Source organism: Chanodichthys erythropterus, chromosome 22 (genome assembly GCF_024489055.1).
Source record: "Chanodichthys erythropterus isolate Z2021 chromosome 22, ASM2448905v1, whole genome shotgun sequence".
Taxonomy (NCBI): domain Eukaryota; kingdom Metazoa; phylum Chordata; class Actinopteri; order Cypriniformes; family Xenocyprididae; genus Chanodichthys; species Chanodichthys erythropterus.
This window is the reverse complement of record NC_090242.1, coordinates 13,811,347-13,825,667: the sequence shown is the minus strand read 5'-3', so window position 1 is coordinate 13,825,667 and position 14,321 is coordinate 13,811,347. Positions and strand designations below refer to the sequence as shown.

Here is a 14,321-nt window from a genome sequence, read left to right as displayed (position 1 = left end):
CTTCTGCAAACCGCGGATCAATGCTACAAACCAATACAAACTAAACCTGCGTCTCAATCCGCTTCCTAGTTCCCTAGGTCGTGAATCAGTATATCATGAAAGGGAATGTGGCTGATTCCCTGATCAGTGCCCTGACTACTGAACTAGGGAGCTGATTTAGACACACGGTAAACCTGTCTGGAGTTTTCGCATCGCTCTGAAGTATGTCACCCGGATCGTTGATCTGATTGGTTGAAGGACTATCCAATTGCGTGACTAATGCTCGTTGATCACGCCTCTTGTGCAGAAGGAAATACATAGCAAACTCCCCAGACCAATGTTCAATTTTAAATTGAGCTTGGTCTGGTGATAGCCAGACTAGTCGTTTATAATCATTATCATTATCAAATGTAAGTAGATTTTGACTTGTTATTTGGCTTTTGCTGTGTGATTACATTTCTATCAAAAACTTTATCAACTTTCAGAAGGGACAATTAAGTGTCTTTGTAATATGGAGTATTGACGCTCTGAGGATGACACTTGTGTGATCCAAGAGAGATCACATATTAGTTAAAAGTTACTAAACAAGGAAATTTAATGTTAAATGTTGTGACTGGTTAGAACTAAAACTTTATTGCATCATCATCACTGGAAAGACACATCCAGACCTGGTTAAGATTCTCTTAGTGTCACACAATGTTGTAAGTGTTAAAGGGTAAGTTCACCCAAAAATGAAATTTCTGTCACCCTCATGTCGTTCCAAACATGTTAGACCTTTGTTCATCTATAGAACACAAATTAAGATATTTTTGATGAAATCGGAGAGGTTTCTGACCCCCAAGAGAAAGCAACGAAATTACCACATTCAAGGTCCAGAATGTCTATAGTGGTGCAACCTTAATGTTATGAAGTGACAAGAATATTTTTTTGTGTGCAAATATAGGCAAGCATTAAAACAACGTGTACATGTGTACATGAGTGAAAAAGTGCAGAAAAGAATGACCACTCAATTATACAGCTTACATCGTTAAATTAAATTGTTTTTTAAAAGTTAAATATTTAATAACTTGCATTTGAAAAATAATTTCACCATACTTCCCGTATTTTTTTCTCATGCCAACCCTGTTGAAAAAAAAGCAGCGCCCTGTTATCTAACTGGTTAGATACGTTTTGAAGCATGGCAACTGGTTTGAGCTGGTTTATGCTGGTCGTTAGTTGGTCATGAGCTGGTTTAATCTGGTCCTGAGATAGAGCTAATTGCTTAGGACCAGCTTAGGACCAGCACTTGACCAACTTAAACCAGCTCATGACCAGCTAAGAACCAATTAAGGACCAGCTTAAACCAGCTCAAACCAGCTGCTATGGTATAAAACATACCTAACCCGCTGTTTTTTTTCAACAGGGAACAAAATCCGTTGCACCTCTCCGCTTCGGTTTTCCACATATATTCCAGTCGTAGGCGCAGCGGTGTGTTGCTGAAATCCGAGCCATTGCTGGGCCACTGTTCGGCGGGGGAGCTGCGAACCTCATGACCGCAGCTCCACGTTTCTCATAACCGAAAGATTGTGACAGACTCCTAATAACCTGCAATAAACAAACAATACAGAGTTCTGAGAGCATATGTGACCAGTCACGGAAAGTAGGGACACAAGTCGGATCTGGGGCATTTTGAGTTATTCACAGATTCTGAAAGTGTAGTCTCCAACGATGTGTAACACATGGAAATCTGATAATATTTGGAGAAGTTGTGGCCATTTGAAGGTAGGCACTCAAAAAAGCTCAAAGGGCAGAGAATGACCTAAAGATTTTGCAGTTCTCGCCTGTTCTCACCTGCTGGGAGTGACAATAGGGCTCATTTACATATCATTTAGATAAGCCATACCCCCTGTAAAGCTGCATGGTTGCATAGCAACGACAGACGCAACGGGAAAATCGGGCCGCATACTATTAATAATAAAGGATAATGTGCATTGTAAATGTCAGTAATTTATCTTTTTTGACATTAGAACTTTTTGAACAGGATTCTATGATAACCGTAGAATCCTGATTTAGACCTCAGTTAGTGATTAGACCTGGTTTGAGTCAAATTATTAAAAAAATCCTGTACATTAAACTCTTCAATACTTTTACTTTTGACTTATAACACACATTTTATAGCTACGGATACTTTATACTTTTACTTGCGTAGGAATTTAATCTGATACATTTACTATTACATTAGTAAATCCTTGTTAAGAAGTAGTAACTGGCTAAAATTATTAGGGTCACATTCAATTCAAGAATAGTAAGGTTTACATGAGCTAAGTCATTCACACCAGTCAATTCAAGCAGTTGAAGCGTTATTCAAATTAACATGCTAACATTACCATCTAAAAGTCCATTATAATAATGGGGGATTTTGGCAAGTGATACGATGCTAACGATTACAATTAAAACGACAGTCCTGAGCTAGCTAATAACAATAGACACATGAGATAACGTGTAGCCTACGTGTTCTTAGAATGAACACAAAACGACAAACTTTGATGTTTATGGCAACTCACCCCATAAGAAACAGAAAAGATCTCGTTGCCTCCAATGAAATAAGTTGTTCGGGCACACTTTCTCTTTGACGGGGTCTTCTTTGTTGGATGTAACCATCTCGGAAGTTTGCACTATGCATCTGTTTGCCTCTAAATGTCCAATAATTCGCATGTCCTGCCACTCTTTTTCCGCAGCTAAAGAATCCAGCCGTATGTTGTACTTCAAAACATTTTCGGTGTAACGGCCACGGTTCAGCTCGTCTGCGATATTCTTTGCGGCGTCCATCTTCATTAAATTTTGATATCAGCTAGAGCCGGCCAGAGCGCTGCATACTAAGTTGCCACGCTTCCCTTGGAGGGCGGCGGCAATAACAAAAGAAACAAAAGCCGGCGTATCCAATTCCAGTATGGAAATACAAACCGACAATGACACGCCCCTACTGCGAGATAGAATCTCTGAAAAACAAGCCGATTTCAACCTCAAAATGTACACTTTTAAATAAACCAATACTGCTATCTAAAACAAGGAGATGCTTCTTCATGATCGCAACTAACAGATTCTGCACAAAAATGAAAATCACCAATTTTGAAAAATGAACGTTTTTCAATCCGATTGAGCCGTCAGTTCGATTACAAATGGATTATTTGGGTGCATGTAAACGTAGCCACTGAGATTGACCAGCCTCTAACCCAGCAGTTAGGTAACACAAAAACTACCCAACCACGGAAAAAATAACCCAACAAAATTACCCAACAGGCTCAACCCAGCATTTGGGTAGAAAAAACAACCCAGATTTTTTTTTAGAGTGTATGTTTACTGTACTCGTTTCATTGTTTGAAATGTTAATCTATGCCTGAAGGCTTAGACAGAGAATATTCATTCAAAATGCATGTTTTTATTCTTCATTGAGGAAGATCAAAGAAACAATCTTTATGTGTTTAATCTTTTCCGCCAATGAACTGGAAGACCTTCTAGGCTGAGAGTGATTTGCCCACAGCTATTGTGGAGCTTTTGTGCAGAGCACCGTTGTTCAAACGTCTACCAAAAAACACGGCGGTGTGAACAGCAGGAATGAGGGCAGAAGGCTGGGAACAGCCACAACAGACGATTACACAGCTAAGAGCTTAACAGCTTTTTTTTTAACACTAACCTATAGGGGACGGAGTGGAAGGGGGTTGTTTTGGCCCTGTCATACTCTCAGCTCTCTAGTACAGGTCAGATCTGAGCTTTGGATGGATGGAGTGGTTCGTCTCCTCCCCTTTGAATCCGAACCTCCTTAAAGCAGGGAAAGCACTCTGCTTCCAGACATACAGGAGAAGGGAACAGTGAAAGTACAAGGAATGGCTTTAGGGCAATCTGACCAATCTGTGGACGAAAAGGAGATGAGATGAGATGAAGAGAGGGGATCAGAGGAGAGGAGGGGGGGACCAAAGAAGCCGCAAGAGAACAGCTCAAAGGGTGCGAAACCATAACAAGGGATAAAAAGTGATGAGAAAAGACCATCAGAGACCATCAAAAAAAGAAGAGACAACCTCAAAGGTATGAGATGAGACAGTAAGACCTAAAAGGTGCAAGACCGTAATGAGAGGAGAAGTTTGCAGGAAGAGCCGGTCTGCCAGCTGCTCAAATTTGATTTTCTGTAGGATAAGAGCTGCAGAGCAGCACAAAGAGCACTGTGTTTGAATGCACGAGGTCAGCAGAAAAGCTTTGGACAGCTTGAAGATGCCATGAAGTTGAGTGTGTGTGTTTGTCCAGTGATGTTAATTGCCTATTGCTATTGTGAAGTCAAAGTCAGAGGGACAACTTAACCCAAATGTGATATTAAAGCTCTAAGCCAAGGATTCACAAACAGAGCACTTACAGGAGATCCAGGCATGAGAAACCAAGATATAAGCCAGGAGAACTCACCGAAGGGAGAGAAAATCCATCAGGAGATTACCTTTGGCTGGAAGCACAAGTCTGATTCATCAAACTCTTTTCATGGGAAACAAGAAACTCATGCAAGAGCTTCTGCATAAATCATTAAGAGTTGAAGCCAAGGCAATGTCTACATTCAGTTTATTTACTTTTGTTCCTACTGTGTTTTAGGCAGATCATCATCTCACACCTGTGTGGGCACCATAAGAACTTGTCCAGAGATGCATCATAGGAAATTTCAGTTTTTATTCATCCAGAAAGGATCTATATGGAAAACTATACGAATTAAGTCCCTTTTCTTTCTGCATTTTGAGGTCCACTTGTCATCCAAGTGCACATATTCTCAAAGTTACAGTATGTTCCCAAAGCTTTTCCCCAAGACTTTGGTGGGGGAAATTACTAGCCGGGACTTTTGGATGAGATTCTTGTGCCATTGTGTTTTTGTTCGGCCATAGTGTGACTGCAGGCCACGTCGGACTATTTGTTGAAGATGTTTGGAGGCAGACAGTTTGGATGCACTTTCTTGCATCCTTTATTTTTCTATAGTTTCATGCACAGAAGTGTCTTCCGTAAAATTAAAAGTTGCGTCAGCTTCAAACATGGTGAGTCAGACATTCTTTTGAATGTGAAAAATCAAAGAAAATGTGAAATGTTGTTTTTCTCATCTGTCCAACCCGCTTTTCCCCTCCAACAGCTCAGACAGGAAAGGGCGGTAAATCTCTTCCTGTCTTCTAGGTTTAGTTGAATTTGTACCATCTCGTACCCCATGTCTGTGTCCGGAGACCCGGAAAGCGCCACCGATCCAAAGCTTCCAGGAAGTCTGGCCTAATCCCCGCTCATATGCATGCCACATGTGAATCACGCTTGTTTTCAGCCTGACTGATGCAGACAAAAGAACAGGACAGGAGAGGAAGTGTGCGATTTTCTTCTCAGAGAGCATGACATGAAAGAATAGCTTAAATCAGGCTTCTTTAGCAGCTCTCTCTCCTTACTTTTATGGGGCTTTTTTGTCTCTGATACAGGAGTAGAAGGATCAATCTATGTTTTTCAATGTGGACTTTTCAATTGAGTTAAAAACTAATTTTCAGGTAGCTCAAGGCTTATTTTCCATAACAATATTACAATAGCACACCAATACATTAAAGAATTGGTTCACTTCAGTATTAAAATTTCCTGATAATTTACTCACCCCCATTTCATCCAAGATGTTTATGTCTTTCTTCAGTTGAAAAGAAATTAAGGTTTTTGAGGAAAACATTCCAGGATTTTTTTCCATATAGTGGACTTCAACAGGGTTCAACGGGTTGAAGGTCCAAATTGCAGTTTCAGTGCAGCTTCAAAGGGCCCTATATGATTCCAGCTGAGGAATAAGGGTCTTATGTAGCGAAATCAGTCATTACAAAAAGTAGCTTTAGAAAGAAATATTTTAATTGATTCAGATTGAGGGTGAGGAAATGATTTATTATTATTTATATTATTATTATTATTATTATTATGGAAATACAATTTTTTTAAAGAAGTTATACTCTAAAAAAGAATCTAAAACTGCCAGTAGGTGGCGGTAAATGTCTTAACGAGTGAGTCATTAAGTCATTCATTCATTTGATTCGTTCAAACGGCTGATTCATTCAGGAATGAAGTAAATGCCGCTCTTTATCAATAGGCCGATGAATCATTGATTCACCCGATTGATTCGCTCAAAACGCGGATTCATTCAGAAACAAAACTAAACCGTTGTGTGTTGCTCGGGGATACACAACCGTTCTGCTCTGGCTTTATAGGTAGCTAATATTTTCTGCAAAATTGAGCAAAAGTAGACAATATTATGTCTAAAATATAACACAATATTAACTTATGATTTATTGAACTGTTGTAGCCTATAAAATCAATATTTCATGCTATTCGGGACAAAAACAGCACTCGTGTGATATTGCGCTCATTACTGGTGTGATATTGCTTAACTAGATATCATATGACATAAATATGAGACGACAACTAATACAGGGGCATTTTTTGACCTGATATCTTTAATTTTATGATCATTCTAACTGCATTCTATAAGCTCCTTCACGCAGTGAGTTGTTGCCCTGCTTCATATTCCTCATCAATCAACTGTATGAAATGTCAAATTAAATGACATTAAATGACATTACTCAGCGTAAATGAGTACACCCCCTTTGAAAAGTAACATTTTAAACAATATCTCAATGAACACAAAAACTATTTCCAAAATGTTGACAAGACTAAGTTTAATATAACATCTGTTTAACTTATAACATGAAAGTAAGGTTGATAATATAAGTTAGAGAACAAAATTTTCAGTTTTACTTAAATTAAAAATGATTACACCCCACTGAATGTCTCTGGAGCAAAGCTAAATTTTAGACTACAAATGTCTAATTTAACAAGAATTCAACCACAGGTGAGTCTAATTATTCATTACACAGGTGTCCAGCAAACAGTTGACTATAAAAGGATGTTAAAAACCCTTCCCATTTCATGCTGTCAGCAATGGCACCACATGGAAGAGAAATGTCACAAGACCTGAGAAAGAAAATAATTTCTTTACACCAGAAAGGTGAAGGCTACAAGAAGATCAGCAAAGCTTTACTTATCAGTCAGAATACTGTAAAAAAGTGGTACAAAAATTTTAAAAAGAACTGCAACCTTCTCACAGAGACGTCCAGGTCATCTACGGTAGTTAACACCTCGACAGGAGCTTCTTCTGATAAGAAGGGTTGAAGAAAATTGGAATGCAAGTTTACTGCAGTTATTAAAAGAAGTAGAAAGCCAAACTGGGGTGACTATTTCCCATGACACAATATGGCATACACTGCAGAGGAATGGCATGCATAGGTGTCAACCATGAAAGAAGCCTTTCCTAAAGCCCAGGCACAAAAAAAGCCCACCTAGAGATTGCCAGGGCCTATGCTGACAAAGATGAAGACTACTGGGACTCTATACACTGTAGTGATGAGACCAAGATAAATGATTTTGGAACTGATGGCTTAAAACCTGGATGGCGTCGCAAAGGTGAGGAATACAAAAAGAAAACTGCATGGTGCCTACAGTGAAACATGGTGGTGGCAGTGTCCTTATGTGGGGCTGCATGAGTGCTGCTGGTGTCGGGAGCTGCATTTCATTGATGGCATCATGAATTCACAGATGTACTGCTCTATACTGAAAGAGAAGATGCTACCATCACTCCGTGCCCTTGGTCGTAATGCACTTTTCCAACATGACAATGATCCTAAACACACATTTAAGGCCACTGTTGGATTTCTGAAGAAGAACAGGGTGAAAGTGATTCAGTGGCTCCTGATCTGAACCCAATCGAACACTTGTGGGGAATTCTGAAGAGAAAAGTTGAGCATCACTCTCCATCCAGCATCCAGTCCCTAAAAGAGGTCATTCTTGAAGAATGGAAAAAGATAGATGTTGCCAACTTGCTGCTGTCATTAAAAATCATGGAGGCCATACAAACTACTTGATGTAGTAGTTTTTGTCGTGGGGTGTACTCATTTTTGCATCACCCTAATTTGAGTAAAACTGAAAAATGTGTAATCGAAGTTATATTATTAACCTTACTTTCATGTTATAAGTTAAACAGATGTTATATAAAACAGTCTAACAGATGTTATATAAAACAGTCTTGTCTACATTTTGGAAATTGTTTTTGTATTCATTGAGATATTGTTTAAATGTTACTTTTCAAAATGTTACTCATTTACACTGAGCACTGTAACTAATTCATCTAATTAACACCATAAATTGACAGTCCTAATTTTAACAAAAATGCTTGTCTTGCACTGCTCTGCAATGTGCCATGCATTATGTAATCACGCTGGAAAGGTCACGTGTGACATAGCTTATCTGGTCCTCATAAACTATGGGCTTGTGTTTCAGGAATCTTTGGTCAGAAGCTGGAAGAGACAGTTCGATACGAACGTCGTTATGGCAACAAAATGGCTCCCATGCTGGTGGAGCAGTGCGTGGACTTCATCCGCCGCTGGGGTCTACGAGAGGAAGGGCTCTTCCGTTTGCCTGGACAAGCCAACCTGGTCAAAGAGCTTCAGGATGCTTTCGACTGTGGAGAGAAGCCGTCTTTCGACTGGTACTTGCTCTAAATACGCTTATAGTCTCTGTTATGAATAAGAAATGAATCTGTATGAATGCAGATGTACCCAACTTTAAATCTTCTAAAGCATCTCATTCAGATTTTCTGTATTATCTGTCTTGCCTTTCTTATCTTCTCTCTCCAGTGTGTTTCTTTGTCTCAGAAACATTGAGAAATGTAATAGTCATGGAGAATTTTAACAAGATTTTGGTTGTAAACAGGTGGGCTGGGAGCTAAAATGTAATGCATATAATGCCACAATCTTTCATTCCCCGGCTGAAAAGACTTGTGTTGGTTTGGTGCTGGAATTTTAACCATCATGATCATTATGATGAATCTGTTTGACCAAAACACAACATGCTGGTGATTCCTGTGGCTCTAACAGTAGACTGTGATGGTAGCAACGCTAAGGTCATGGGTTCAATCTCAAGGGAATGTATGAACTAATACACTACTGTTCAGAAGTTTGGGATCAGTAATTTTTTTTTTTTTTTAATGTATTAATAATTTTAGAGGATGAATTAAATTGATCAAAAATGACAATAAATACTTTTATAATCTTACAAAATTCCATTTCAAATAAATGTTCTTTTGAACTTCCTATTCATCATAGAATCTTGAAACAGCACAACTGTTTTCAGAATTGAAAATAAGTTTCTTGTGCACCAACATGTTCGAATGATTTCTGTAGGATCATGTGACACTCAAGACTGGAGTAATGGTAAAAATGCTGTTTGTGTAAACTTTGAATTCAGTTAAACATTTAGAAATGCTTTGGACAAGCATATCTGCTAGATGCATACATTTAAATGGTGACCTCTTTACAAATACCATAACTTTTTAATAATGTCTTAACTGAGTCCTAATTAAATGCATTATTAAAGTTTAATTTTTATTTTTTTTTTAAGTGACACATGGCTCCAGATACAAATCAAAGTAAAAAGATGCAATTGACAGCTCTGTTTAGAGCCTCACTTCATAATAGTGAATGCCATCTTTTGATTTTCACTTGATCAAATGGATTTGCTTTCTTTTCTTTTGCTTTCTTCTTAATGTGCAATATTCATCCACAAATTTGCATTTATGAATTAGCAAGACAAAATCTTCCTTTTTAACAACACCAGGTTTTTATTTTGTCTTTTTCTCCCTGTATATGACATTTGCCAAATGACCTATTTTCCATATAGTATAGATATTTATCCATTATTAGACTGAAAGTGCAGCATTTTGTCAATTTTAATGGAATGTCCTCTCAGGACATTACATTACATTAAAATGTAGACGGTGGGCACTTTCTCTTTCAGGAAAAGCTTTCTCTGCACTTCCATGATAACACCAGCAGCTGTTTTCCGGGTGATTTACAGTCTGTGATTTTAGCGATGGCTGTCAGGGCTCCACAATCACGCTGTCAGGAAGAGACATGTCAGGAAAAGCACACTGCATATTTAACACTGTTCACATTTAGATCTTACTGGTGTCTGAACCAAAGGTGATAATTATAAAGGGTCATTGCACAGAAAATTCATTTGGCGGTTACATTATAAATGTGCCGGATATTCCTGTATAGCCCACCCAGGAAGTGTCAATAAATCCAGCAAGTTACGGTGTTGTCACAAGCCCAGGTACTCTATGGGGCTGTTACAGGGCTGATCAGTGACATGCTAGTACTTACTTTGATTTAGAACCAGCTTCCTGTAACTCCTCATTAGATACACTGGGATACCAACACAGGGATTCAATCTGTCATTTTGAGGGGTTCGGATGGCAGTGTTCACACTTATTCAAACCTGCTACGAGTGAACATACCCTTAAAGTGTCCTACACTGCTTTACATGCTTTATCTCTTCTTTAATGTTTAAAAACTGGATGATTCTAGCTTTTCATTGGACACTTTAACATTAATATGTCTACACTTTCCATCTTTCTCTGCAGTAACACAGATGTTCACACCGTGGCATCCTTGTTGAAGCTGTACTTGAGAGAGCTGCCTGAGCCGGTCATCCCGTTCTGTAAATATGAAGAGTTTCTGGCCTGCACCAAACTCCTCAGCAAAGACCAGGATGAAGTGAGTCGCCTCATAACACATTTAATAAAATATATGGAGGCATGAATGGCTGACCTTCACATTGCAAGCATGCAGTCCTTTTGTACTTACTTAGTAGCGGTAACATATTTAAGAGTGCCATTAAGAGTGCAGATTGCCAGATATATACACTATGGTTCAAAATATCGGGGTCAGTTAGAGTTCTTTTTGGGTCATTCCGTGTCAATTCAACCAGAGGGTACCTGGCTCAAATTTTTGAATTTGTTAATATTTTTTTCTGTATGAAGACAAACATAAATAGTGATGAAAGCCAAAATATTAAATGTCGCAGATGTATAATTACTGAGTAATCCACTATTTTGTAGAGGGGGTCAAAATGACCATTTTCACCTGAGATATGAAGTCAAATTAGAGGGGTGTAAAATGACTCTAGAAAGATGGCAGCATCATTATTTTATTTTTACACAGAGATTGGTAGGTCTATTAGTAAAATCTGTTGACTTTAGCAATCTTTGTTTCATTATATGCTAACGGTAACAGTTCAAAAATGGTAAAAAGCACTTCTTGTGTTTTTTGCCTCAAGTTTGCATGCATGTAACTCAAGAAGTATTAAAGATATCTTAATATCCTTTATATGTATACGCCCCTTACTGCTGATTGGCTAAAAGTGTGTTTTAGTGGTCGGTTCAATCCACTTTCAACAGTATTGAATAAACGCACTGAATAAATGTAAAGGATGTTATAATGAGCCTACTGTAGACTCAAGGTATTGTTGAAATCTTTGGCACCATTCCTCTTGCTATTTCTTATTTCTGTTTGAGTTCAGTTCCCACCAGCAGGCTGAGAGAATGGCATATGACTCATCACATTATTCTCCTGCAGTCGTCTTTCATCTTGCATACATCCATTCCCTTATTTTTTGCTGAGCGGGTTGACCCTGAGGAACGGAAACAGTCTCATTCTGACTTTCAACTTAAACTTTTACCTTGCGTAAATCACCAGCGTGTCCAGCTAGAGGCTTTTCAGGATAGAATCAAAGTGCACGATGGGGTCTTGCAACATTGAATTTAATTTACTGCCGCAAGGTTTTGAATGAGATTCGTACCTGTGAGAACCCCTCGAGTATGGTACACACAAAGAATCGTGGTACAATGTCAAAATGAAGCAGAAGGCTTTACTAGATCCATTTGTTTTTTGAGAAATGGCTTTCTCATGTGGTGCAGCAAAGTAATTTTCATCACAGAGAGCCTGCAGGGAAAAGACATATCGACCATGATAAAAACAGATCTGGGTTGGAGCACATCATTACATCAATTGTTAAACTCATTGACCCATGCCTAGACGGATAGCATAGTAATAACGAAATAAATTGCAATGTGAATATTTAAAGTCAATTAGGAAGAGTTCAGCAGACTTTTAAAAGCAATGGGACAGGTTAAAGTGTCTTTTGATTTGGTAAGTCTTTAAATGATGTAGTCCAGAATGATCATTTAAAATGTAATTACGGAAATCAGTTTAAACAAATGCATAATTTGCTTTCTTTTTCTTTTTTTGTCTATGCAGGGAATGAAGGAATTAAGAAGGCAAGTAGAAGGTCTACCTCTGGTGAACTACAATCTGCTTAAATACATATGCAAGTAGGTGCTATTTTTATTCTGTTCTTTATTCTATGCATATATATATATATAATACATTTTTTTCCTTGTTTTAGTAAATTTACTAAATTATTACAATGTAGCCATGATTTAGTAAAACAAGGAAACCAATTTGTAAAATAAGGGAATTAATTCTATTAATTTTTTCCCTCATGATATCATATAATCTTATTTTTGTTTGCAACAGTGAAGTTCCATCCAATAAAACAATAAACAATCAAATAAATAATAAAGTAACCATGTAATAGTGCCTATTTTTAAATAGTGTAAAAAATAAAATATGCCATGATATAAAAATGGGTCATTTTATGTATTTACATATTTATTTATTTGTATTTACGTCTTTTGTTATCCATTCAAATTTGAACATTCAGTTGCAGAAATCTGAGTTGTAATGTTAAGACCATTCATTCTTTTGATTTAGGTTTTTGGATGAAGTTCAGTCCTACTCAGGTGTGAATAAAATGAGTGTACAGAATCTGGCTACGGTCTTTGGGCCAAATATTCTGAGGCCAAAGGTTGAGGACCCAGTGACTATAATGGAAGGTAAGTCTTTTTGTTCATATCTCTCACTCCAGACTCTCAATCATGAATATTTTAGTGCTTGAGCAATCTGTTTGTCATGTGTTCAGGCACAGTACTGGTCCAGCAGTTGATGGCCGTTCTGATTGGCCGGCATGATGTTCTTTTCCCACCTGAAGAGGACCATACTAGCACGCTGGAACTGGTTAATAATAACAATATTGATACACAGAAACGGCCTACAAATGGTCAGCTACAAAACAAAGAGAACAATAACACCAGTGGGGTGCGACAATGCACCTGGGATGCACCCGAATCACCCACCCGGGCTCCTCTGGACAATGGCTCTCCCCGCTCGGGCAGCCCACGTAATGGTTTTACAGGACAGCGATTCGAGGTGACTCGCAGTCCACCGCTGGCGGTGAAAAAGAACCCGGCTTTCAGCAAAGGCAGTGGGATTGTCACTAACGGATCGTTCAGCTCGTCGTCATCGTCTTCAGGTGATGCCAATCAGGAAAAGTGTCAGACTCTACCAAATATGGGCACCCTGCATGCCCGTCGGACGGGCGCAATAAAGGGCTCAGGCACTAAGATGGGGGTCCAGAATGGTGTCGTTCGAATGGGCGTATCCAGCACTGACGTGACGAATGGGACTCTGAATGGGCGGAATGGACTCTGGGTGCCCAATGGTCACGTTACAATGCGCGAGGCTAAAAGTCGAGATGCTGAGAACCAACCGAACCGCCTGTCCACATATGACAACGTCCACATCCATCAGCAGCAGACAACACAGCCCAGTCTGAGCAGCAGCTGTGAGGACAAACAGAGCGTGGATAGCGCCACATGGTCCACCTCGTCTTGCGAGATATCCTTACCGGAAAACTCAACCTCTTGCCGCTCCTCTACGACCACGTGCCCAGAGCAGGACTTCTTTGGCAACAACTTCGAGGACCCTTTGTTGGACGGGCCGGTACAGGAGGACAACGCACTGGCGGTGGACGACAGGGAGCAGCGGACCAGTATTGGAGGAGGCCGGGGAAGCAGAGGAACCAGCAGCAGTGATAACAGTGAAACGTTTGCCATCACAAATGGACCGACCAACCATAGTGCACTGCACAGCCTGGTGGCCAGCCTCAAACAGGAAATGCTCAAGCAGAAGAATGAATACGAGGCCAGGATCAAGAGGTGAGAGCCATGCTCAACCATAAAATGAACATTTGACTTAAAACTAATGGTGCGAGGCTAGTGTTTGCCTTTGTCCTAGTCTTTGGTAGGAGAGTACATGAATAAGAGATGTTTTTTCACAGTTTTAATGAAAATGAAAATCTCATTTCATTTTTCACTCTCATTGTTTCCAACCTGCATGCCTCTCTTTCTTTTGTAGAACTAACATCATATGTATATATTAGGTGTGTATATATGTATATATTAGGTGTGTAACGGTACATGTATTCATCCCAAACCGTCACGGTGCAAAACGCCAAGGTTCAGTGCATACAGTCAGTCACACGCGATCCACACTGCTACAACAGGAAAAAAGCGCAGAAGAAGAACAGATGATCTA

The 14,321-nt window shown here is 39.2% G+C and overlaps 1 protein-coding gene across 1 annotated transcript in view; it reads left to right on the top strand.

Moving 5' to 3' along the window:
• The window catches only part of arhgap24 (Rho GTPase activating protein 24), a 137,718-nt gene that overhangs the window by 121,904 nt on the left and 1,493 nt on the right, over positions 1-14,321 (top strand). Inside the window, exons 5-9 of the mRNA XM_067376490.1 lie at positions 8,326-8,533; positions 10,469-10,601; positions 12,144-12,217; positions 12,660-12,781; positions 12,868-13,942. Of these exons, the coding sequence (XP_067232591.1) occupies positions 8,326-8,533; positions 10,469-10,601; positions 12,144-12,217; positions 12,660-12,781; positions 12,868-13,942 (1,612 nt within the window). The remainder of the gene's footprint in view (positions 1-8,325; positions 8,534-10,468; positions 10,602-12,143; positions 12,218-12,659; positions 12,782-12,867; positions 13,943-14,321) is intronic.